Consider the following 26,349-nt stretch of genomic DNA (forward strand, 5'->3'; position numbering starts at 1 on the left):
AGAAATGTTTAATCAAAAAATTAATGCAAACAAATGAAAAATCTGCATGGAAATAAATATATAAATGGCCAGGGAACAGGAGATAGGGCAGGAGCAATAAGGAATAGGTGGGAAAGAGGATTCAGGAGAGTGTTGATATCAGCAGGCCAGAAAATGCTGGAATGCTTTTGGGTAAAATTTTCCATTAATGACAATGTATTAGGTGAACATAACATAAAAAAGAAGATGAATGAGCATCTATTTTTTTTTCTGTCATAAACAAACCAGTGAAATTCATAATCAACTACTGGGCAGTATAAAGAAGAAACATAATGAATAGTAAGATCAGTGAATGTTGGTAGGGTTATAGTTGGGTTTTGTTTTACTTTTGCTTCAACAAATTGTATGATACTTGACATTATACTCATACCTAGTTTTCTGATTAATAGATCATATAATGTTATCTCCTAAGAAGATTCAAAATCCTAGTATGTTTTTTTCTGGAAAAGAGTTAGAGTATCTTGTTACCTGGTAATATGCTGTCAGGGGTGTTTTCCAAGCTTTGAGAACCACCAGGCAACCTTAGAAGGGCAGTGGCATGTGGCAGATGAGACCACTCAGAGCACACACAGATAGGAGAGCTAGCCCAGGGACACTAGATTTCTGTTCCTCCTCTGCCCCTAGATACAGAGTTGGGGGAATCAACTCCCTTCTCTTTTACTATATTCAAAAAATTTAAGGATACTTTGAGTGAAGACTCGAACTCGACACATCTGACTCAGAAAATGTGTGCATATCAGAGAATTCGGTGTTCAAGAACACTTCCCATTGGTCTTCACTGATTTCTTCCAAACCTAAGCCCTTGATTCCAGAACCAGCCTGGATCACCGTAAGCTGGTATTGATCAGAGATACCCACTGCTTCCTGCCCAGGCTGACCCAGTTTTACATTTTAGTACATAGCCTAGAAGTCTTCTCTTCTTTGTACTGCCTTTTAGAAGGAATCCCTCTCTGTGTTTCTAAATAATGTTCAAAGTGTCTCCCACTTTGTGGCTAGAAATCACGCTGCGAGTGTGAGCACAATACGTGTGGCGAGAGCTGCGATCAGTGCTGTCCAGGATTCCATCAGAAACCTTGGAGAGCTGGGACCTTTCTGACGAAAACCGAGTGTGAAGGTATGTTCTTGAGAAGCCTACAGAGTGTGTCTATCTTCCTCTCCTGGAACTCGGGTAGCATAGACGTGTGGAGATTTTAGATACTGTCTTCATATATCCAGTTTGTATATCTTATCCAAGGCAAGAGCTGGTGAATTCTTTACCTTGCTACCTTAGTTTTCCAGTTTTTACTTGGTTGTTTTAATTTGACACTTTTGAATTTACTACTGTGGAAAGATTATGAGAACATGTAAAAGTATACTATCATCATAAGAACGAACCTGATGCTTCTAACATTTTATTTATTATATATAATATAAAAATATTTTGCGTATTTTTATATGTGTATATATATATATATATATATATATAAAATGTAAGTATATTTTACATTATATATACACACACTCATAGAAATGCAGATAAATATTAATTAAAACCTAGACTGTGTAGAGGCTAGCCTCCCAAACATATACACTTAGGAAATTGTTCTGAAGCATATATTAGCTCCAATTCTTTCTGGTTGTTCCCTTAACAGTCTGATGCTCTACCCCTGTTTTCCTAGTAAATAGTCCTTACATACTCATTGTCTGATGAAGTGTGGGAAATAAAAGGTGAGAGATTATCCTCACATGTTAAAACCAGGTTATTATCAGAAAAAATTCATTCATTAGGATTTGATAATTATACTTATTAGAGGTACTGTTTAGGGCAGAATCTAGGAAGGGTACAAGGGTAAAAGGTGAGAAGGCAGGAGATGAAAATTGTGAGAAATGAATGCTTATCTTTTTTTAATTGACACATAATAATTCTATATCTTTGTGGGGTATCTTGTGATATTTCAGTACATAATTATACACAGTGTATAATGTTCAAATCAGGGTAGGAATATCTACAGATATTTATCATTTCTTTGTGGTGTAAATATTCAAAATCCTCTCTTCCAACTTCTTTGAAATATATAGTATATTATCATTTCCCATATTTACTCTACTATACAATAAAACAATAGAACAATGTCTTGTGTTAATTAGCTTTCTGTTGTGACAAAACACCTGGCAAAAACAACTCAAAGGAGGAAACATTTATTTTGGCTCACAGTTCCAGAAGTTTTAGATCTGTGGTAAGGCAGAGACATCATGGCAGAAGAGACCGGTAGAAGAACACTGCTCACTTTGCAGCAGCAGGGGTGTGGGGAGAAGCGACTTGGGACCGACCAGGTACCATTTCAGGTTACACCCCCAGTGTCTTCCTTCCTCCAACCTGACCCCAGCTCCTACAGTTCCCAATACCTTCCAACAGTCAATTCAATTTGAACCTGTTAATAGATAAATCTGTTGATGAGATCAGAGACCACGTGATCCAATCACTTTCCTAAAGCTTCACTTCTGAACATTATTGCATTGGGAACTAAGCTTTCAGCAGATGAACCTGAGCAGAACACTTCAGCTCCAAACTATAACAGTATCTACTGACCAACTTTGACTCTCCCTATTCCCTACTCTTCCTGACTTCTGGAACCCTTATTCTACTTTCAACTTCCATGAGAGCAAATTTTTTTCTTGATTTAACACATGAGATTGTGCTTTATTTGCCTTTTAGTGCCTGGCATATTTCACTTAGCATAATGCCTTCTTGTTCCATCCTCATGATCACAAAAGGAAGACATCATTATTTCTATAGCTTGACGGAATTACTATATGTATAGCTATTTGCTCACAAACGTCTTTAAATTTTGATTAAATGTTTTTTTAGGCTTATGGAATATCAGCAACCACAGTGGAAAAAGCATTTTAGGGTAGGGATTCTTCCTGATACCTTTGACATTGTGTCAAACAGTTATAATTACGTAATATTAAGCAATTCTGCAAATTTTTTTTTACACTTTTCACACACACACACACACACACACACACACAAAAACACACATACAATAAAAAGACCAGTTCAACTTGTCAGCCACAGAAATAGACTATAGCAAAGCAGATTTCTACTTGCTATTATCTATATATTGATCTATCCATATATAGATAGATAGGTAGATAGATATAGATATAGATAGATAGATAGATAGATAGATAGATAGATATATGTATTTAAAACCCTAAGATTATGAAACTATTTTGTCTTTCTCTGTAGGGCAGAGAGTGGGTTATATTTTCAAAGAGAATAATAAACATTTCAAAGATCCAGAAATTAAAGATGGGCATTTTAACCATAAAATCTTCAAATAAACAATGTGCTTTGAGCAAATGTATACATTCCTAAAAGTTTATATTAAAAAACAATTTCCAAGTTGAATTGCATTCCAACTGACTTAATATTTATAAATTCTTCTGTGACATGATAAATCCCTCTATTTAAAGGATAATCATCTTCTAAATCACTTAATTTGGATTTTCATCAGTATAGCTTACTTAAGGCAAGATGTATATATCTCTAAAGAGCAACTAATATTCATTACATTGCTAATCCTTTACTTACATGGTAGTTTCATAGCACATGTTTTAGACATTCTGCTAAACATCAAGTTGCTAATAACAGCAAAAAAAAAAAAAAAAAAAAAAAAGCTCTTTTTTTGTGTTGTCCCTGTTGTCAGAGTCTATGAACATAGAACTGGGCAGGGTGTTGATAGACAGCAACCAGGACTATAGGTAGAGTGTCCTGGCTGTAGGAGAGCTCTGAAGAAGAACTGTCCAGGCATTGATGTTACACCTGCAATAACTCTCAGTTATAAATATACTCAGCAACACTGATTCTAAGTCGCATAAATTTGCATTACTCCGTATTTCCCTCTGTTTATACCAGCATCAGAAATCCTCAATTTCGGGCTGGAGATGTGGCTCAAGCAGTAACGTGCTCACATGGCATGTGTAGGGTGCTGGGTTTGATCCTCAGCACCACATAAAAATAAAATAAAGATGTTGTGTACACCAAAAACTGAAAAAGAAATATTACAAATTATCTCTCTCTCTTCTCTCTCTCTCTCTCTTCTCTCTCTCTCTCTCTTCTCTCTCTCTCTTTAAAAAAAAGAAATCTTCAATTTCTTTTTAACATGTTCAAATGGGATGCTTTAAGCATTCTTGTGTATTGTCCTAAATACAAAAATTATTTATAATACATAGAGATTTGTACTTATTACTATATGATCACTAGAATGATGCTTGAAATTTCATTACTGTAGCAAAAGTAACTATATGCTAAATCCAAAGTCAGCAAATTGGGGAAGGTACTTGAAAGAAACTTGGAGAAGAGACTATCCTTACTATATAAAAAATATTATTTATCAATAAGAAAAAATTCAATAAACCTGCAAAAAATGAGCAAAGGTGAAAACATGAACTTCTCAGGAAAAAAAAAATCTTCTTTAAAATTTAAGCAAAAGATAATTGCATTTATAATAAAGTTCCAATTATAACACTAAAATATAATTTTAACTTAGTAAAGTAAGCATTCAACCAATTCTTGCATGCTTACTGTGTCCAGAAATGGTTTTAAAAGGATTGATATGACACAAAATTAGTGAAGCTTTGGTTAACAATTCCATCATATTTATTACTGGGGGGAGAAATCTACCGTACCATATCTAGATGGGAATTTTTAAAGCTAATAAAATTTAACTTTTATGGACTTTGTGACTAGAAATTATACTTCCAAGAATTTAGCCTATAGATGTACTCATATAGGTTTACAGTGCATATTATCATGATCCTATCATTATTATGCAATTGCTACAACTATTGCTACTAACATTCATTGAGGTGAGTAGTTAGTAGTCTGATATTCTTCTTTTGCATTTGCAAAACAGCTGTCTGAATACTAAAATAATACTAAGATTTGCATTTTCTCCTCAAAGTCACTCAATTGACAAACAGGAAGCGATTTTAAAATTATAGACCATGCCCTGGTATTCCCAATATGTATGCAATGTTATTTAATGGGGAAATCTGGAAACAGTGTAACTGTCTACTAATAGGGACCTGAGGTAGTACCCATGATAGCCTTAGAAGATGTATATGCTAATATGGAATAAAAGCAACACAATTCACTGTTAGTAAAATCTCACAGTTCAGAACACTGGTCATGCTTTCTAATATAAAAGGAAAATTGAGCTGTGTATGTATGTGCACACCTATAGACACACACACATCCATACCAAGGTAAGGACAGATAAGAAACTCAACATCTGAGGGAGATGTTGGAAAGGAAGAATATTGGAGCTGGAGTTTTAGCTCAGTGGTAGAGTGTTCACCGAGCACGTGCAAGGCCGTGGGTTTGATCCTCAGCACCACAAAAAAATAAAATAAAGATATTGTGTCCAACTACAACTAAAAAGCAAAATATTTTTTTAAAAGGAAGAATACTATATAAATTATCTTTCTCTAGTTCCCATCCTGATAGAAATTCCACATGATTTTTGAGGGCTTTGTCCTTTCTGGGGAAAGTGATTTTTTCACTTCTTTGATTTTCTATAATGCAACATGAAAAAATATGAGGAAGACTAAGAGCAGGACAAATCAATTTGGAACTTATTTATAAAGCATTATGCTAAAGATTTTACATGCATTATCTCACTCAATGCTTTTAAATATCCATATCTGGTAATTATTATTGACTACTCATGTTTTATATGGAAACTGAGTCTTAGTGAAATTAAGAAGTTCTGCACATCACATGACTAGTAATTAGAGGCGAGGACACGTAAATCCAGCACTGCTTGGTGCTCACTTTGTCCTGATTACTGGATACCTGCCTTGTATCTTATATCACTCACCAGGTGGAATGTGAAGGCCTGTGGCCCTGGTGAGAAGTGCAGATTCTGGAACCTAACTTCAGAATTTGATTTCCAATACAAATTAGGTTAGCTTTTTTTAAGTTAGGATACTTATCTGTGGCTTGGGTTCCTAATACATGAAAAGAGATTTATTTCAATTTAAATCCACTGTAATAACCATAAAACAATTAGAATAGAGTCTGGCATATTAAAAAAAGTAAGCTTTAGTTGTTACTAGTAGTAAAGGAAAGGAATTATATCCTGAATGTTCTTTTTTACATGTAGTGTCTAAAACTGAAATTTATATACAGTAATTATTCATTACAGATGACCTAGTTGCTAATCATTCAGTACTATCATTCAATAATTTTTAATTTAATATAATAGGAAATTGTAGGCTGAACTATGTGAACCTGTTTCACTTTTGTATATCAAAAGTCAGTAAAATATCATCAGTTTCATGATTCAGCTTATATTTTGATCATTTCATATTTCATTAAAAGCACAAACTTATTAATATATCCAATAAATCCAAATACTTTCTAAAGGTATTTGTGTATATCTGATAAATTATAACAGAAAATACTTTTTAAATATGTCTGAAATCTGAGATTAATATTTGCTAATTTATTATTTTCTAATGTAGCATGCAATTGCCATGGAAAAGCTGAAGAGTGCTATTATGATGAAAATGTTGCCAGAAGAAATCTGAGTTTAAATATACATGGAAAGTACATCGGAGGTGGAGTATGCATTAACTGCACACAAAACACTGCTGGTATAAACTGTGAGACATGTATTGATGGCTTCTTCAGACCCAAAGGGGTAAAGTATATTTTTATATCACAGTTATTTTTGCTTTTTCATATGAAGACATAGGATGCAAAAAATAATTTTGACAGGATTTCTAAGAGGAGTTATTCGACTTCAAATTTTAAAAGGTGACCAGAACTTTTCATCATTGAAGCTGATATAAATCTTTAAGGATATAAGACATTTGAATAGCCCTAGAAAATTTTATTGTACCTCATTCCAGTCAATACTCGCCCACAGAAAACTCTATTCAAATTTTTATTTTTTTTTCACGTAGTTTTCTTTTTTTTAAAGTTAGTGTCATATGGATGTACATAATAGTGAAATTCACTATGTTATATTCACATATGTACATAGAAAAGTTAAGTCAGTTTCATACCACTGATATTCCCTATCCCATCCTTCCTCCATTTCTATCATTGCCCTTTGTCTACTCCTATGATCTTACTTCTGTTCTTTTTTAAACCACCCCTTCTAATTTTGGATTAGCTTCTGCATATCAGAGAAAACTTTCAACTTTGGTTCTTTTTTTTCTTTTTTTTTTTTTTTTGGACTGGCTTATTTCACTTAACATGATAGTCTCCAGTTCCATCCATTTACCAACAAGTGCCGTAAAGACATTCTTCTTTATATCTGAGTAACACTCCATTGTGTGTGTACATTTTAATATATGCATCACATTTTCTTTAACCATTCATCTATTGAGGGGCATCTAGGTTTGTTCCATAGCTTAGCTATTGTGAATTATGCTGCTATAAACATTGATGTGGTTTCATCACTGTAGCATGTTCATTTTAAATCCTTTGGACATGTATCAAGGAATGAGTTAGCTGGGTCATATCGTGGTTCCATTCCCAGTTTTCTGAGGAATCTACTTACTGCTTCAGAGTGGTTTGTATAACTGTATCATTTTCCCCACATCCTTCCCAGCATTTTTTGTTACTTGTATCATTGAAAATTTACATTCTGACTGGAGTCAGAATGATTGGAGTGAGATTAAATTTCAGTGTAGTTTTAATATGCATTTCTCTAATTGCTAGAAATGTTGAATATTTTGTCATATATTTGTTGATCCTTTGTATATTTTCTTATGAGAAGTATCTATTTAGTTCCTTTGCTCATTTATTGATTGGGTATTTTTTTTTGGTGCTAAGTTTTTGTGCTCTTTGTATATCCTAGTTATTAGTACTCTGTCTGAGGAGCAGGTGATAAAGATTTTGTCCCATTCTGTAGATTCTCTCTTCCTGCTCCTTGATGGTTTCCTTTGCTATGAGAAAGCTTTTTAATTTGATGCCATTCATTTATTGATTTTCAATTTTACTTCTTTGCTTTAGGAGTCTTATTTAAAAAAAAAAAAAAGTAAGTTCCTGAGCTGACATGTTGGAGTGTTAGGCCTACGTTTTCTTCTAGCATGTGCAGGAGTTCTGGTCTAATTCCTAGGTCTCTGATCCACTTTGAGTTGAGTTTTGTGCAGGATGAGCAATATGGGTTAAATTTCATTCTAATACTTATAGATTTCCAGTTTTCCCAGCACCATTTGTTAAAGAAGCTATCTTTTCTCCAACATATATTTTTGGCACCTTCATCTAATATGTGGTAACTGTATTTATGTGGAGTTTTCTCTGTGTGTTCTATTCTATTCCATTGATGCTAGTATCATGCTGTTTTTGTTACTGTAGCTCTGTAGTATAATTTGAGGTTTGGTATAAAATATTGGCCAACTGCATAGAAATACACATCAAAAAGGTAGTATACCATAATCAAGTTGGATTCATCCTAGGGATTCAAAGTTGGTTCAGCATACATAAACCAATAAATGAAATCTTCTAAATAAATAGACTGAAGACAAGAATCACATGATGATCTCAATAGCCACAGAGAAAGCATTTGACAAAGTATAATACCCATTCATGTTTAAATCACTAAGAAAGCTAGGGATACAAGAAACATATGTCAACATTGTAAAGGTTATATATGACAAACCTAAGGCCAACATTATTCTGAATGATGAAAAACTAAAAACATTTTCTCTAAAAATAGGAATAAGTCAAAGATGCCCACTTTTATCAATTTTATTCAATATAGTCTATGAAAATCTTGTCAAAATATAAGGCAGGAAAAGTAAATTAAAGAATACAAATAGGAAAAGTAAATCTCAAATAATCTGTTTCCCAATGATAAGATCCTATATTTAGAAGATCTGAGAAACACCACCAAAAGATTTCTAGAACTCATAAATTAATTTATCAAAGTAGCAGGATACTATAAAAGCAACACCCATAAATCATTCCTGTTCCTATTCATTCCAAAGATGAATCTGCTGGAAAAAAAATTAGGAAAATTATATAACTCATTATTACAAGCAGAGTTTCTATAATAAAGAGTTACTGAATTTTTTTAACCTGGTAAAGGCTTTTATTCTTTCCTACTTTCTTTCTTGTTTTGCCATTCTTTTAAGAATATTTATTCTAATTTGTTATATATGACAGCAGAATGCATTTCAATTCCTATTACACATATAGGGCACCATTTTTCATGTCTCTAGTTGTACACAAAGTAGAGTCATACCATTTGCATCTTCATACATGTACTCAGGGTAATGATGTCCATCTCATTCCACCATCTTTCCTACCCACATGCCCCCTTTCCTTCCCTGCCTTCCCCTTTGCCCTATCTAAATTTCCTCCATTCCTCCCATCCCCCCCCCACAATCCTCAGCATGGGTCAGCATCCTCATTTCAGAGAAAACATTCAGCATTTGGTTTTTTGGGATTGGCTTACTTCACTTAGCATAATATTCTCCAACTCTATCCATTTATCTGCAAATGACATGATTGTATTTTCTTTTAATGCTGAGTAATATACCATAATTTCTTTATACATTCATCTACTGAAGGCTATCTAAATTGGTTTCACAATTTTGCTACTGTAAATTTGGCTGCTATAAACATTGATGTGGCTGTGTCCCTGTAGTATGATGTTTTTAAGTCTTTTGTGTATAAACCAAGGAAGGAGTGGGATAGCTGTGTGAAATGCTGGTTCCATTCCAAGTTTTCCAAGGAATCTCCATAGTGCTTTCCATATTGTCTGTACCAATTTGCAGTCCAACCAGCAATGTATGAGTGTGCTTTTTCCCCATATCCTTGCCAACACTTACTGTTGTTTGTATTCTTAATAGCTTCCATTCTGACTGGAATGAGATGAAATCTTTGAGTAGTTTTAATTTGCATTCCTCTAATTGCTAGAAATGTTGAACATTTTTTCATATATTTTTGATTGATTGTATATCCTCTTCTGCAAAGTGTCTGTTCAGTTCTTTGACCCATTTATTGATTGGGTTATTTGTTTTCTTGCTGTTAAGATTTTTGAGTTCTTTATATATTCTGGAGATTAGTGCTCTATCTGATGTGTATGTGGTAACAATTTGCTCCCATTCTGTAGGCTCTCTCTTTACTTCACTGATGTTTCTTTTCCTGAGAAGAAGCTTTTTAGTTTTAATTCATTCCATTTATTGATTCTTGATTTTATTTCTTGTGCTATATGAATCTTATTAAGGAAGTCAGGGCCTAATTCCACATGATAGAGATTAGGTCCTACTTTTTCTTCTATTAGAAACAGAGTCTCTGGTTTAGTTCCTGGTCCATGATCCACTTTGAGTTGAGTTTTGTTTATGGTGAGGGATAGGGGTTTAATTTCATTCTATTGCATATGGATTTCTAGTTTTCCCAGCACCATTTGTTGAAGAGGCTATCTTTTCTCCAATATATGTTTTTGGCACCTTTGTCTAATATGAGATAACTATAATTATATTAATTTGTCTCTGTGTCTTCTATTCTGTACCATTGGTTTACAAGTTTATTTTGGTGCAAATACTGTGCCATTTTTTGTTACTATTACTCTATAGTATAGTTTAAGGTCTTGTATAGTGATGCCACCTGCTTCATTTTTCTTGCTAAAGATTGCTTTGGTTCTTCTGGGTCTCTTATTTTCCCAGATGAATTTAATGATTGCTTTTTCTATTTCTATGAGGAATGTCACTGGGATTTTGATTGGAATTGCATTAAATCTCTATAGTGCTTTTGGTAGTATGGTCATTTTGACAGTATTAATTCTGCCTATCCAAGAACACGGGAGATCTTTCCATCTTCTAAACACTAAAAAACTTGCGATATCAGGAACATGTCTGAACATTGTAAAAACTATCTATGCTAATCCCCAGGCCAACATCACTCTAAATGGAGAAAAATTGAAAACATTCCTCCTAAAACTGGAACAAAGCAGGGAGGCCCTCTTTCACCACTTCTATTTATCATAGTTCTTGAAACTCTAGCCAGTGCAATTAGACGAAAGAAATTAAAGGGATATGGACAGAAAAAGAAGAACTCAAATTATCACTGTTTGTTGATGACGTGATATTGTACCTAGAGGATCCAAAAATTCCACCAGAAAACTTCTAGAACTAATAAAGGAAATCAGCAAGGTAGCAAGATATAAAATTAACACCAATAAATCAAAGGCATTTCTGTACTAGTGACAAATCCTCTGAAAGAAAAGCACTCCATTTAAAATAGCCTCAAAAAAATAAATAAAATACTTGGGAATCAACTTAATGAAAGAGATGAAAGACCTCTGCAATGAAAACTACAGAATGCTAAAGAAATAAATTAAAGAAAATTTATTCAATTTTATCAGATGCTTTTCTGTATCCACTGAAATAAATCTAATTGTTTTCTTCTTATATGTTAATGTGGTAAATTTGCATTGATTTTTAAAATATTGAACCAACTTTGCATTTATGGGTTAAATACCACCTGATTATGAAATGTAATCTTTATTTATTAGATGATTTTACTAATTAAGGATTTTTATATTTTTGTATAAGGCATATCATTCTAAAGTTTAATTCTTTTGTAATGCCTTTGTCAGTTTTTGAATTGGCATACAATGGTCTCAAAAAATGAATTTGAAAATGTTTCCTTATTCTATGATTTCAAAAATTACTCATGTAAGATTGAAATTAATTGGAATTAAGGAAGTGGTATTAATTGTTTTTAAATGTTTCTTATATTTTTAGAACAGAATTTCCTACTAAAACTATCTAAGCTTTTTGTTTTCTTTGTAGAAAAACATGTGGTAATGAAATTAATTTTTATTGGTATAAGACTATATACACTTTGTATTTTTTCCATGGATCAGTTTCGATACATTAACGTTTTCCAAGGATTAGTTTAATTTAGATAAGTTGTCAAATTTTGTAATAAAATATTTTTCTTTAATACCCCTTTATTCTTCTTAAATTGTAGAGTATGTATACTGACACCACTTCCTTAATTCCTAAAAGTTTGAATTTTATTTTTCTCTTTTTTTTACTGATCAGTTTTGGTAGGAGTTTATCAGTTTTCTAAATGTTTTCAAATTTTTTTTTACCTTTTTCTATATTTATTGATTTCTATTTTTACAATACTTACAATATTCCTCTAACGTGTTTTAGTTTTCAATTTTTTATTATCTTACTACCTAACAACAAGGAAACAGATTATTTTGAAGCCTTTTTTCTATTATAATACACATATTTATATATAAATTTTCTTCTAGTAAGTACTTTTAGCTGCTTCCCATAATTTCAGAAATGCTTTATATCCATTACTATTTATTTAAAATAATTTCTAATTCTCATGATTTTTTAAATTTAATTTCCAAGTATTTGGATGTTAGTTGTTTGATTTCCAAATATGTAGTCTTTCTCAATAAATCATATATTTATTGTGTTCTACACTGAATATCATATTGTCTGATAATGTAGTCATTAAGATGCCAAACTCTAGAAGTTTATTGACACTTATTTGTGGCTCAGTGCATGGTCTCTTGGTAAATGACTATGTGTACCTGAGATAGTTTGTCCTAACATTTTTTTACTTCTGCACATATAGATCGATCCAATTTATGATTATGGATTCTTGCATTTCATTTTTTTTTACTATTTCTCCATGTATTTGAAGTACTGTAATTAGGTGCGGTCACATTACAAAATTTTTATATCTTTACATTTTATATCTTATAAGTAGACATTTTAATAATTATGAAGATGTCTACTTAATCTCAGGTGAAACTTTTGGTCATAAAATCAACTTTGTCTCCAATTAAAAAAGCTAAAACAGCTTTCTTATGCTTACTCTGCATTTATATGTTTTTACTTTTTTTTACTTTCAACCTATTGGTATCTGAATTTAAAAGTAGATCGCTGTATAACTAAAAAGAATCAATAAAAAGTGAGTTTCTGCTAATAAAAAAATAGTAGATCACTTATAAATAATAATATAGATGAGTGTTTTTATCTTGGAAATTGCACTTTTTAAGTTGTTTAGTCCATGTATACAACATAGTGACCATTATGGATAGGTTTTGCTATGTGTTTTTTTCCTCAGAAACTTCTTAGCCTACATTTTTTCCTGTTGTCTTTTGTGTTATACACAACTACTTTTCACTATTCCACTTTATTTCTTCTGTCATCTTTTTAGCTATATCCTTGTGTATTATCTTTTTATAAGTTCATGCTTTAGTGATTGCAATACATACATTCTAAAATTATCACTATCTTATCAGAGTAACTAATATGATACTTCACATACAGTTAGGAGAACTGCAATAGCATAGTTCAATCTATGCCTCTCTTTTGGGCTTTTATTTTCCTTTATTGCTTGTAAGCCCCACAGTACAATGTTGTAATTTTTGTTTCAATTCGTGTTTTAAAAAAAGAAATGAAGAAAAAAGAAGTTTACAAATATATGCACACACATACACACACATACATACATACGTACATACATACACTGACACACATCACAGTCTACAGTTGAAATGCATGTGTATATTTATATACATATGTACATATTTATATGTGTGTATACATATACACACACATATATACATCCACACATTCACACACACATGAACATATATATACATGTGCCATTTATAATAACCTTCAATTCTACCCTGTCAATTTGCCCTTTGCCTGAGTAACTTCTTCTACAGAACTACTAGTTATAAATTATCTTTTAAGATATTTTACTTAAAGATATCTGAAAATGTCTTTACTTCCATAATAGTTATAGAAATGGGGTTTTTTTTAGAACTTTAATGTAATACCTTTTCTGAATTGTTTTTTTATGAGAATGTAATCATCCTTTGTATATTTATTCTTCTATATATAATGCATCCTTAATTCACTAGCTGATTTCAAGATGTTCTTTTTTATATTTCTCTTTCAATGGTTTTAACATGTATTTAAAAAAAAAAACTTGGCCTGTAGACCAAATCTGGCCCATAGCCTATTGGTGTATGGCCTGCAAGCAAATAATTTACATTTATAAATGTTTGTTGGTATAAGAGGAAGGATCAGTAAAAGGATGATGGGAAGAAGAGGAGAAACAAAGACCTTAAATGGCTTACAAAATCTACATATTGCTGTCTGTCTCCTTATAGCAAAAATTTTTCAATCTTAGACAGGGATGTGTTCATGTTTGGATTTCTTTGAGCTTATCTTGCTTGGTTTACTGAGCTTATTGAAATTAAAAAAAAATATTTTAATTTTTTAATTATTTCCAATTTAGTACATTTTAGGCCATTAGTTCTTTAAAAAATAAAGACTCATTCTTTCTCCTTTACTTCTAGGACTCCATCTATATACATTTAGCTTACTTGGTTATATCCTATAGGTCACTGATGCTAATTTCTTAAAAAATGTATCTTTTCCTGTTCTCTAGATTTGATAATTTAATATATCTGATGTTATGCCATTAAATTGCCACTTTTCTTTCTGCCATTTCTAACTGGAATTAAGTATATCCAGTAAATTTTAAAACTGAGACATTTGATTTTCAGCTATCTGGAGTTCTCAAGTTTCTTATAGTTTCTATTTCTCTACTAAAATACTCTATGCATTCACTCATTGTGAATGTCATTTATTTTATGTTGGATATATTTGCAGTACCTGTATTGACTTCTTTGTATGTCAATTTAAATACCTGAGTCACCTCAAGGTTTACTTTTATTGACTTCTTTTTCTTAAGCAATGATCACATTTTTCTTTGTTTCTTTTTAGAACTAATAATTTTATTTTCATAGGACATTTTGGATAACACAATGTAAAGACTCTAGATTTTGTTACCTTCCTCTGAAGATTTTCAGTTGTATCCTAGTTGGTAGTCAGTGCATCAAATAACACCTGGAAATTGTAAGACTTGTTTTTACCCTTTGTTTGGTCAGTTTGATGGAATCTCAAGGTGTTCATCTAACCATGTTGATTTAAACTCCAACTTCTGATTATTTTATGATATGCTGCACCTGAAAATTGCTCAGGTTATTCAGCTTTCTGGTCATTGCTTTTTACTGAATTCCTTGGCATTTTCTTGAAGCATCTTTAATAATGGATTAGTTAAGCATTTGTGGGATAATAATATATAGATTTTGGTTCTGTACCTCTGTTAATATGGATCTTCTTCAGAACAATTTTTTTCCCCTTAAAACATCAAATTCTTCTAGTTTCTGCCTGTTTTTAATTGTTCTTACACATCCTCAAGATTCAAGCTTGTCCTCTGTTGATGTGTTGCCCCATGTAAGACACTGCCATAATTGTAACTACAAGGTTGATAAAATTTTTATTAAAAGTCAAGTAATGAATCTGCCCCTAGCATTTGGTACTTTGATACTTATAAAAATACTTATGCTAAACTAAATTTTTAAAAAACACATATTTTACAAGCACTTAATATTTGGGTAGAAATAAAATTTTATGTATTGAAACTTACAAGTAATTTATTTCTATGATCATCTTAAAATTATCTTAAATTTGATTTTAGATTTATTGACTAAACAATGTACATTTATTTATATATTCATATATTTTGTATATTAAATACATATAAAATAATATTTACTTAAAGAGCCATTTATTAATCAAAATTATTATTTTAATAAAATTAAAAATCAAGGTAAAGTAGATATGTTTATAGAATCTCATAAATTAGAAGTTTTGCTGAACAATCTGATTCACTTATATTCTTCCAATTATCACAAGACATGATAATGAATTAAAAGGGCTTAGTTTACTAAAGCTCATCATTAAGATCATAAACCATATTTATGAGTCTAAATTTTATTCAATAAAATTTTTTTGTAATATGTTACTGAGGGTGTGCTTTGTTTTGTTTTGTTTTAGTGCCCTGATAGTTCTTCTGGATAGAAAGCCCTCTTTCAAATTATTTACTCATGTATTCATATATCCAACTCCACTTTAAATGTCCCTTTTTTTGGAAAATATTATTTAAGTTTATTCTGTTATAGGGGTATACTTTTTCTTTTTCTCAATAAGGTTCTGTTTGTTTGTCGTTTTTATCACTGTGTATATTTTCTTCAACCCAAGTCTTTCACATTTGTAACCCCTGTAAGCTCATTTCAGGTAGAGACCATGACTCTTATATTAGCTATGTAGTTCTTACTTCAAAATGGGAAAAGAATGAATGAGTCTAAAGCAAATGATGATTTTGGAACTGCTCTGTGATCTTAACTGATTCATATTCAATCACATGAGTAAGCAACTGTGATTTTAACATTCTGATTTATATTAGCAAATGAGTTTTCACTAATAAATTAAGTTTAATTATAAATATATATGAAAGGCATATTTTATTGGTGGAAAATGTTTACATAGCTATATATATATTTAGTAGCATTTCAGTATTTTCTGGACAACTAATTTAGGTATTTTTATTCTTTTAGTATTCCATCTGGAAAACAAATGTTTCATATATAGTATATGAATGTAGTCTAGGTTTATTTCATTAAAATATTCTAACAGGAAAAGTTAGTAGTTACATTAATCATTTAATACATGCCAGATTCTTATGAGATTTTTATATATTATTCCTTTTAATTTTGATTTATGTAACATCACTGTAGTTGTTTTTATTACCCTTATATTACAAGAAAGTAAATAAATCACACACAGCTTCACAGCCAGTAAGTGGTCACACTGGGATATAATCTGAAGTTTTCCTAATGACCCAGGTCACATTGTTTCCTCTCAGGTTACACAGCCTAACAGTCAGGAAGGCCTCATTATCAAATATATATTAGAATATTCCCAATAAATATCATTGTTATTTTTCTCTGTTATGTTGACAATACTGTGGTGACAAAAGAGGTGCATCCTTAAATGCATAGTTTTTAAAGTCTCTTTATCAGGGATTTTCTCTACAAAATTCAACAAAGGATTAAAAGAGATTATATTTAACTGCTGAATGTAGGTAACAAATAAGTTTATTGTAATCTTCTTCTCTATGGATAGAGTTAGAAGAACTTGATTTTAGAAATAGCATGTGTACTAAAGTTCATTTCTTGTAACTTTTCTCAAAATAATTTATTTTGTATTATTAAAACCAATTTGTCCTTAAAAATGGCTGAAATGGAAAATATTGGTGTTTTTATTACATGTGATGAAAAATATTTTAATATTTTTATTAGGTATCACCAAATTATCCAAGACCATGCCAGCCTTGTCATTGTGATCCCATGGGTTCCCTGACTGAAGTCTGTGTCAAGGATGAGAAATACGCTCGCCGAGGTGAGAGCCGCAGAGAGCCACTGCCCCTTAGGAAGTCACAGGGAAGGCCAGCCTCCAGCATTTTCAGAACAACTCACAGTGAATTCCACTCACATGATGCGCATCCTTCAATTTATCAATGTACCAGTTTTTCCCTGCAGGGACCAGATTTTGTTGTGTCGAAAATTAGTTTTATGTGAAATTATAATCTCTTAAAAGCAAGAAGAGTTTAGTCATTTGTTTATATATTTATTATATATGGACAAATACACATACACACAGATATAGACACACTTGCAGAGTTATGTGTCTCTTAAAAATGGCATAAATTCTGAGAAACTTGTCATTAGGTGATTTTGTTGTCGTATAAATGTTCTAGAATGTACTTGTACAAACTAAAACTTTACCAGGCAGTATAATGCTATGAAACCACGACATCAATAGTATATGTGGTCTTTCCTTGACCAAAATAACATGCAGTGCATGACTCTTTGTGTGTGTGACTGTGTGAATGTGTGTGTGTATGTGTGCATGTGTAGAGAAACAGGAAGAGACTGTGACTCAATCACAAGTCTGTGATGTCTCTACATTATTTTGTGTGTCTCATTATTTATTAGACAGTTTTGTAGCCTCTGTGGCTGCTAGTGTAAAATGGCAGCATTCACTGAAGGGTGTGTATGCTACAATGCAAAGAAAACAGGGAAGAGCATATAGTGAAATGGAAGCAATAATACGGAAAGCAAGAAGTGTACATAAAGAGCTATAAAAGATAGTAGTCATGAGTTAAAGGCAAAGAGGCTGATGTTCACTTAAGCCAAATACTTTGGGAAATAAAATCCACAATGAACTCCAAACATCAAGGAATCAAATCCCAACCTAACTTCTGAGTATAAAACGCTTGGGAGCTACTTCTAGGGCAGTCATTTGCCAAGTTTAAGTAGGAAATTCATAAAATGTATCTGGAGCCATTTCTTTATATCTCAGAGAGTGAATTCTTGTCTTCTTTGGAAAGACTAAAATAAATCATGGCTACAATATAGGGGTTTTTTCCCCTCTAATGACTTTAGAGTAGAAAGACTGGCAGTGTTTCTCTGGTATAGTTCAGCCTGCCTGCTTTCTTTATAAAACTGCAGACTTGCTTAGCAATTTGAGCATTATATGCAGTCTTAAATCTTCAAAGATTAAAAGCTAATGTGTTTTAATATTTTAATAATGATTACTGAGGTCACTTTTCATTTTAAGACCCCTTTCCTTTTTCTTTTCTTTTTTGTTTCAGTAACAACAAAATCACAATGTTATTTTCAGCAATATCATTTATCCTCTGTCTCCTTTTAATAAGTATATCATTGTTGAAAAAGTTATGTAAAAATGTAAGAAAATAACTACAATGCAGTGGTAATTCAGTAGAGATACTACTATTAACATTTTGCATGGTTTTGTCATAATGTATAGAGATTTTTTATAATGCTTCTTTTTACTTTACATATGAGTTTTCTTATTATCACCAAAACCTTCTCTAAAATCTGTTTTCAGCACCTAAATAATACATTAGAATATGGTTATACAACAATTACCCACTGAATTTAATGTAGACATTATTATTTCCAATTTTTGTGTATTATAACCAATTATTTAATGAATACCATTGTATATAACTATTTTTCAATTGAAAGAATATGTGGTGCATGATTTAAAAGGAAGGGAATAAAATAACAGGCAATAGTATCCTTGTTGGTCTCCTTACCTCCGGTCTTCTTTCCAAATTTAACTATATTGAGTTTTTCTTCTATTCAGTTCCTATAAATTACTTCCAGTATCTAAACAATATCCATTCAAGCATTTTGTCAATATAACATATTGCATATTGATTCCATATTGAAATGCAATGAAATGTGTTATTCATAACACCTACCTTTTATCCACTATCCTTACCTTTTTAATATATATTTCTTCTAAATATCTTCATCATGATAAATAGAAAGCTTAAATATTTTATAACCTTTTAAATTTTGACTCTATCTTGAGGTCCTACAATGACAGATCAGAAAAGTATCATCCTTACACTGTGCCTTGCCAGGTGTGGCAATTACATACTTATCTTTTCAAAGATTTTACCAAGTTATATTTGTGGCTTTAGATTAGTAATTAATTATTATAATTTAAAAATATAAGCATAATCAAGATTGGCATTATTATCATCATTGGCATTAATATCAGATGCATATTATTCAATACAGACCCGAGTTGTAAAATTGGCCACACTCTTGTAATACATTTTACCTTCAGGCTTGGTCTGATTTCATAATCTCTTTAGGAAAGAGTCCAAGATGTAGTCTAATGGTTTGAACTACTTTACCAAATTGTGTCACTAAACAGTAAAAGAAAATATATTCCACTGCCTTTTTGGCATTAATTTGATTACTAATAACATATAAATGTTTCTTTTGTGAATTATCTGTTTTCTTTGTTTTCTGCCAGTGTAAGGTAGTCTTAAGATTTTTAAAAGCCCTTTAAATATTAAAAATAATAATAGGTCCTATTTGTTATAAACAATTTCTGTGTCTCACTGGTGTTTATAAGAATTTCTAACATATATTACTTAAATAATTTTTGTATAATCAGCTCTCAGAATTCAGATAATTGTCTTTAGCTATAATCCTGGCACTATGTGACATTATTATATTATAATAATATGTCCTATTTGTTATAAACAATATCTGTGTCTCACTGGTGTTCATAAGAATTTCTAACATACAGTACTTAAATAATCTTTATATAATCAGCTCTCAGAGTTCAGATAATCGTCTTTAGCTATAATAATGACACTATGTGAGATTATTATATTTTAAATGTTTTTCTAAACTGAGTTTCTTCCTACCCTTTATAATTTTAGAGATATTATATCCCCAAATTAGATGAATGTATTTATTTCCTTCATTTATGATTTCCTTTTATAATACCTAATTGATTAATCTATCTGCAAATGATTTTGGTAATTTTATAAAGAAAGTTTCCATCTATATTTTGTTTCTGAATGATTTCTTTTGTTTCACTGATATTAATACTATCTCTTAAAACATATTAAATATGATTACTTCATATTCTGTATATATTAGTAGTGCCATTGTTACCTGAGTCTGATTCTGCAGTTTGCTTTTTCTACTCACTGCTCATCATTGGAGTTTCATTTTCTAAAATGTTTTATAAGTATGTGTTGTATGTGTGTGTTGGTGTTGTGATATATGTATGTTCATGCTTGTGTGGGGTTGTCCTTTCAGAAGCTTTGAATTTGTATGAGATTCTCTGATATGACTTCTTAACTTATATAGGACCTAGGATTTTTATTATTGTTATTGTTGCTTTCTTCCTCCCCTCTTTTTTTTTGCATGGATTATATTTTATTAATTTGCTCTTAACTTTTCTGAATTTTGAAGGTCTATTACCTGTATATATTTGTTGGACATTTTTTATATTTTTCTAACCAAAGACATGAAGGACAGGCAATATCACTGATGGTATTACTGAAGAAGATTCTAAGAGCATTTGTGGAGATAAAATTTATATTTTATTTTTCTCTGTATAAAAAATAAAAACAGAATTTTAAGCTGCATTTATATCCCTCTTCTATTTATTTGTATGTCCAAAATATCTATTTCCATGAATACTTTCAGTCTTTTCTTCAGTAACATGACCGTGACATTGTCTTTAGACCATCACTCCTGAATTGTTGTCTTAAGTACCATATCTTCATTCTCAAGGCCTTTGCCCATCTTGTGTTAGTGTGATGGGGTAGGTTTTTTGATCTATCAGGATGCACAAGTTAATACTTATTCTTCCCAGTATAGTCTCATTACCTAAGATTATGTGGAAATTGTTATTTTCTGATTATTGTTATAATTTTACTGTAGCCTTGGTGGATGGTTTATGTAGTAGTTTGAAAGTTCACCTATCTTTTTTCATCCTTAATCTCTTGAATGATATTTTTAGAAGTTGCAGATTATCATAAATGTAGCAAACTTACTTTTGAATTTGGTACCCAATAGCTATAACTATTGATGGACAGCAAGAATCTAATGTTTGTGTCAAAATCATCTTCTAAAGATTACTATAAGAAAGCTTTGGGACCAAATTATGTATTTGTTTTTAAAATATGTGGTACCTCTTTCCTTAGGTCTGGCACCTGGATCCTGTCATTGCAAAACTGGCTTTGGAGGAGTGAGCTGTGATCGGTGTGCCAGGGGCTACATGGGTTACCCAGACTGCAAACCCTGTAACTGCAGTGGCTCAGGGAGCACAAATGAGGATCCTTGTTTTGGTCCCTGCAACTGCAAGGTACATAGATTATTCTAGTAATGTTCCACGGTCAAGACAGGTGATTTTCTTTGGCTCCTCGGTTATGTCTGCTGGCATTAAGCAATTGTAACAACTTCTCCTGATAATATCCACCATCTATTCTATATGTAGTACTTTTATAAGTGTCCTTAAATGCTTAACAGGTTCACTGCAGCAAGATATTTATAAGTCATCTGTCATTTATCTAAAAACTACAAATATACAGAAGATAAGTCACCTTAACAGACTGTGTCATTTTATAACCAAAAGGCTTCCCCCATTGCCCTTATTCTCTGTTAATTGAAAAATACACAGCACTAGATACAACAATTCTTTAAAACCACAATATATTCAAATCTGTTTCTTCGAATGTAATACTTAAAAATTCTGTCAAGGGTTTCATTCTGGATTTTTAAATAATCCTCTGAATTTTGAACCTAGATAGGTCTTAATATTCTCACCATATTCAATTGTTTGGTTTAATTACCAAAAGTATAAGAAGACCTAGTGGAATTGATTAAAGACTCAATATTTTCTCCTAAGACTACTTTTAGAAATGAAATTTTATTTATTGTACATGCTCAGCTAATAGCTCATCATGTACACTCAGAGGGATGCATTACACCTGCAGCTTACACACATAGAAGGAACAGTGTGGCATGCTCAAATCTAAAATAAGACATATTTACATTATCTATAATAATCAGCTCCATAATGTTCTGATCAGTGTATAGCTACAGTAGCTAAGAGAGTGAACAATTCTTTGAAAAAGTTAGTATGCCATAATGATACAAAAATAAAAATTACTACTTTTTTCATTTTTTTAAAATCATAGATGGAGGCTTACTAGCCTTACTAGTTTATTAGTCTTTTCTAGAAAGTTTTAAATATTACATGGTTATGGCTGATAGATGTATATCCTTGTATGTGTGAATACCAACATTAAGCCATGACAACATTATAAGAAGTAGACAGTGAGTTGTTGAAAATATTAGTTTTAATATTAATATTAGTAGCAAATATTCATTTAATGCTAAATATATATATTTTGAAAAAAGCATATCTAAAATATAAAGCTAAAAATTATAATGGTTGCATAGAATGCATCTATTTTATCAGGGGCTATTTAGTTGCCAATCTTGGGCTATTGAACTTGGAACACTTGGCCAACTTGCTGTCTACATAAGGAAGCAGAAGTCCATGAGGCCATGGTAAAAAGTTATCATGTACTGGAAGATAGTAAATTTTCTAGATTCAATACATTTTACTCCAATGTTATCTAAAATGAAAAATTGCTCTCATAGACCAAGGTTGGATAGCAGTCTATGAGTGATTACTTGCTTAAGGACATTTCCCCTGTCCATCCTGAATGCTTTTTTTTTGGGGGGGGGGCGGGGGCGGGGGTTGCAATTTTACAGGCTTTTAGTGCTTCTTCGCTGATATGTACTGAAATGAATTTTGTGTGTGTTTTATTTTCTTTTCCCCAAACTCCATAGAAATCTCTAACCTTTACCACTTGCGCAAATAAATGACAGGTAAGGCTAGGCTTAAAATCGAAGAGAAATGTCCTGAATCTATAGAATACAGGAAGCATTTCATACACCTACCATTTATAGACTGATGGTTTGATGGTGTGCTCAAGGAAAGAATCACAAAAGTGAGGGAGGTAGACCTCATTTTGTTAATTTTCCTTGGGAAATACACTCAGAAAGGCTAGAATAAGGGAGCTGCAGTGTTTGCAGAGCTCCCAAGGAAAGCTCCTTGGGCTCCATGTGCCAGCTCTCTGCCTGACTTAATGTTGTACTGAGAAGTGATTACCATCCTAATAAGAAAAATGCCTCCCACGAAGACACTTGAAGCTCTGTGCAGACAATTAAAATGCACGATAAATAGCAATTAAGAAATCATAAAAGAGATTGAAAAATTAAGTAAATAGCATCATTAAAAGAAATGTCTTTCAGCCAGATGATATTTTAAATAGTAGACTCTCTGTTCTTAAAAACAATTTGGGGGAAATAAAAACGTGTAGAAAACAAGTTTCACAAAATCTCTACATAAAGATCACAGACTATTTGTTCTAGCAATTCAGATCACAAATATATATCATAATAATTATATCACAATATATTATAATGAATTCTATCACAACATACTGTAATTGAGACCCTATTGCTTCTTCTTTACAAGAATAATAAAAGCTAAATATTTCAGCAAATCACACATACAATTTCAATACTGAAAGGAATACGTACTAATGTAGAGAGAAAAGTGATATTTCCTTCTGTTTCATGAAAACATGGTTTGTCACAGTGTGTCAACTGATCATTAAAGCAGCATGGACCAAAAAGCTATTTAAGAAGCAAAATATTTGAGACATAAATTCATATAAATTATAGATTTTTGACTGAATAGGAAGAATATGTGTGTGTATTCATGTGCATATACTATTGATATCAAATTTAGTAATATTAAATAAGTATTTACTTATAAATAGAATGAAAATTACATGTAAAATAATCTCCATAAGTATCATCTTCAACATGAACATTAACTATTAAGCACATGCATACCTATTTCCTTATACTATAAGATAATGAGAATTTTTTTTGTAATTTCATTAGAAAGAAATATCTCAAGTATGAAGATGTTTTATTGAAATGCTTCTTTATGAAGTCTTGAGACTAAATTTTTTTCTAGTGTTAATTTTAAATGACTGATGCTTTAAATGCCACACTGAGTTTATGTGGAAGACACCTTTCACATTTCTGCTATTTTAAACACCTAGATATGCTCCATAACATAGCAAATGGATTTTAAAACACTTTGATTCATTAAAGAAAGGGAATTTTCCAGGCATCAGACCAAGGAAGGAAATTGAAGTTGAGCATAAATTCAAGCAAAACTCAACACTGAGTGAAGTAGTAGGTGTGAGGCTAGTCTTGGTTATAAGATGGTAACTAAAGTTTGGGTATTTAATACAAAGGACTGGACAGTAAGATTGAGGGAAAATGCAGCTGATTAAACTTAAGGAAGAATACTGCTAATGATCTCTGAAACTGAAAAGGGGTCTAGAAAACTCTTCCTGCAAACCTAGACAGGCAGTTTTTCTTTGGGATTGTGGGTAGTGAAAAATTAGTGCCTATCTCCAAACCGGAGTGCCACAGGGGAATGGAGTCAATCTTATTCTCCCTTATATGACTGAATTCTCCAATAAATCAAGCAAGTGGTTTTCCCATAGGAAAAAGAAACAGAACTACAACTAAAAATGAGTTCACTATAGAGCAGCACAGTGCACAAGAGAAAAATAACTACAAAAGGAAATTGGTAGCCATGAATATGAGAATATTTGTACACTAAAAACTAGAAAGCATAGTGTGAAACAAATCATATAATCATAAAACATGTAATCCCTTTTGTCTCATAAATCATAAAACTAAAACTATGTTAAAATGTACCATCATTAAAATATGATCTGAAGATTAAAGAATAAAAAATAAGAACTATAAAAATTATATAAAGTAGGGTCCTATGTTAAAATACAAGAATAACCTGGTTTAGAAAAGAAAATTTAAAATATATATAGTCATTAGAAATAAAAAATCAGTCAATAGATATTTTAGTCAGCCTTTCAGACTAAAATAGCCATAAGAAAAACTTAGAGAAGAAAACATTTATTTTGGCTCAAAATTTATTTTGGTATCAGAGGGTCAGGTGATGGTGGGTGAACTCCATTCTCTGGGCCCAAGGTGAGGCAGAACATCATGGCAGATGGGTGTGATGGAGGGATGCTGGGATGTTCTTGGCAGCAAGGAAGCAGAGAGAGAGAGAGCAGAGTGGGGATCAGGACACAGTGGAGGTGAACCCTTCCAGGGAAGGCCCCAGTGATCTACCCCCTTCCAGCCACAGCCCACCAGCCTACCAAGTACCACCCAGTCAGTCCATTCAAATTAGGTTAAACTGATTCTGTTATAGCTCTCACAATCCAATCATTTTACTTCTGAACATTCCTGCATTAACCTAGAAGCTATTGGGTGATACCCTATATCCAAACTATAACAGTGATTTAAACAAGAGATTAGGTACTACTGGATAGAGTAGAAAATACAGTCTAGAGGAAATTGCCTACCAAGTGGCATAGGAAGGTAAAGAAATGATTGAAATAAAAGAAAAGATGAAGTTCAACCTAATTTTAGCAGGGATTTTCACAGAAAAGAGCAGATGATATTGGGTAGAAACAATATTAACTTTAGCAGGGATTTTCAGAGAAAAGAGCAGATGATATTGGGTAGAAACAATATTCAAGAAGCAGTATTCAAGGAATAGCAAAGGATAAAAGAGTAATCAACAAAGAAACCATACATCCTTAATTTAATGAAATTAAACAAAACAACCCACCAGCAAGGCCCATAGAGAAACCTAATTACCAGCAAGAAAAAGAGAAAAATACTAAAATTAGAGATGAATATGGTAATTTGTGAATATTCACCACTAATCTGTCTTCATAGAAATAAATACTAAATAATGTATGTGCTTTAGTAAGAAGAGTATTAAACACAAAGGTTTTTACTACATTGCAGGATACACGAATCAGCCTATAAAAAACTGTAGCATTTTCTACACAGTAATAACAATAGTTATAATAGCAACATAAGCTTTGTGATACCTAGAAATGTTTTAAAAATAGGAGTAATTTTT

The 26,349-nt window shown here is 31.8% G+C and overlaps 1 protein-coding gene across 1 annotated transcript in view; it reads left to right on the forward strand.

Annotated features, from left to right (window-relative positions):
- Nucleotides 1–26,349, forward strand: part of LAMA2 (laminin subunit alpha 2) — a 576,405-nt gene that overhangs the window by 217,140 nt on the left and 332,916 nt on the right. The window contains exons 7-10 of the mRNA XM_081295188.1: nt 1,036–1,153; nt 6,553–6,731; nt 17,244–17,343; nt 21,494–21,654. Of these exons, the coding sequence (XP_081151314.1) occupies nt 1,036–1,153; nt 6,553–6,731; nt 17,244–17,343; nt 21,494–21,654 (558 nt within the window). The remainder of the gene's footprint in view (nt 1–1,035; nt 1,154–6,552; nt 6,732–17,243; nt 17,344–21,493; nt 21,655–26,349) is intronic.

This window comes from Spermophilus citellus, assembly GCF_964194105.1.
Source record: "Spermophilus citellus genome assembly, chromosome: 5".
NCBI lineage: Eukaryota > Metazoa > Chordata > Mammalia > Rodentia > Sciuridae > Spermophilus > Spermophilus citellus.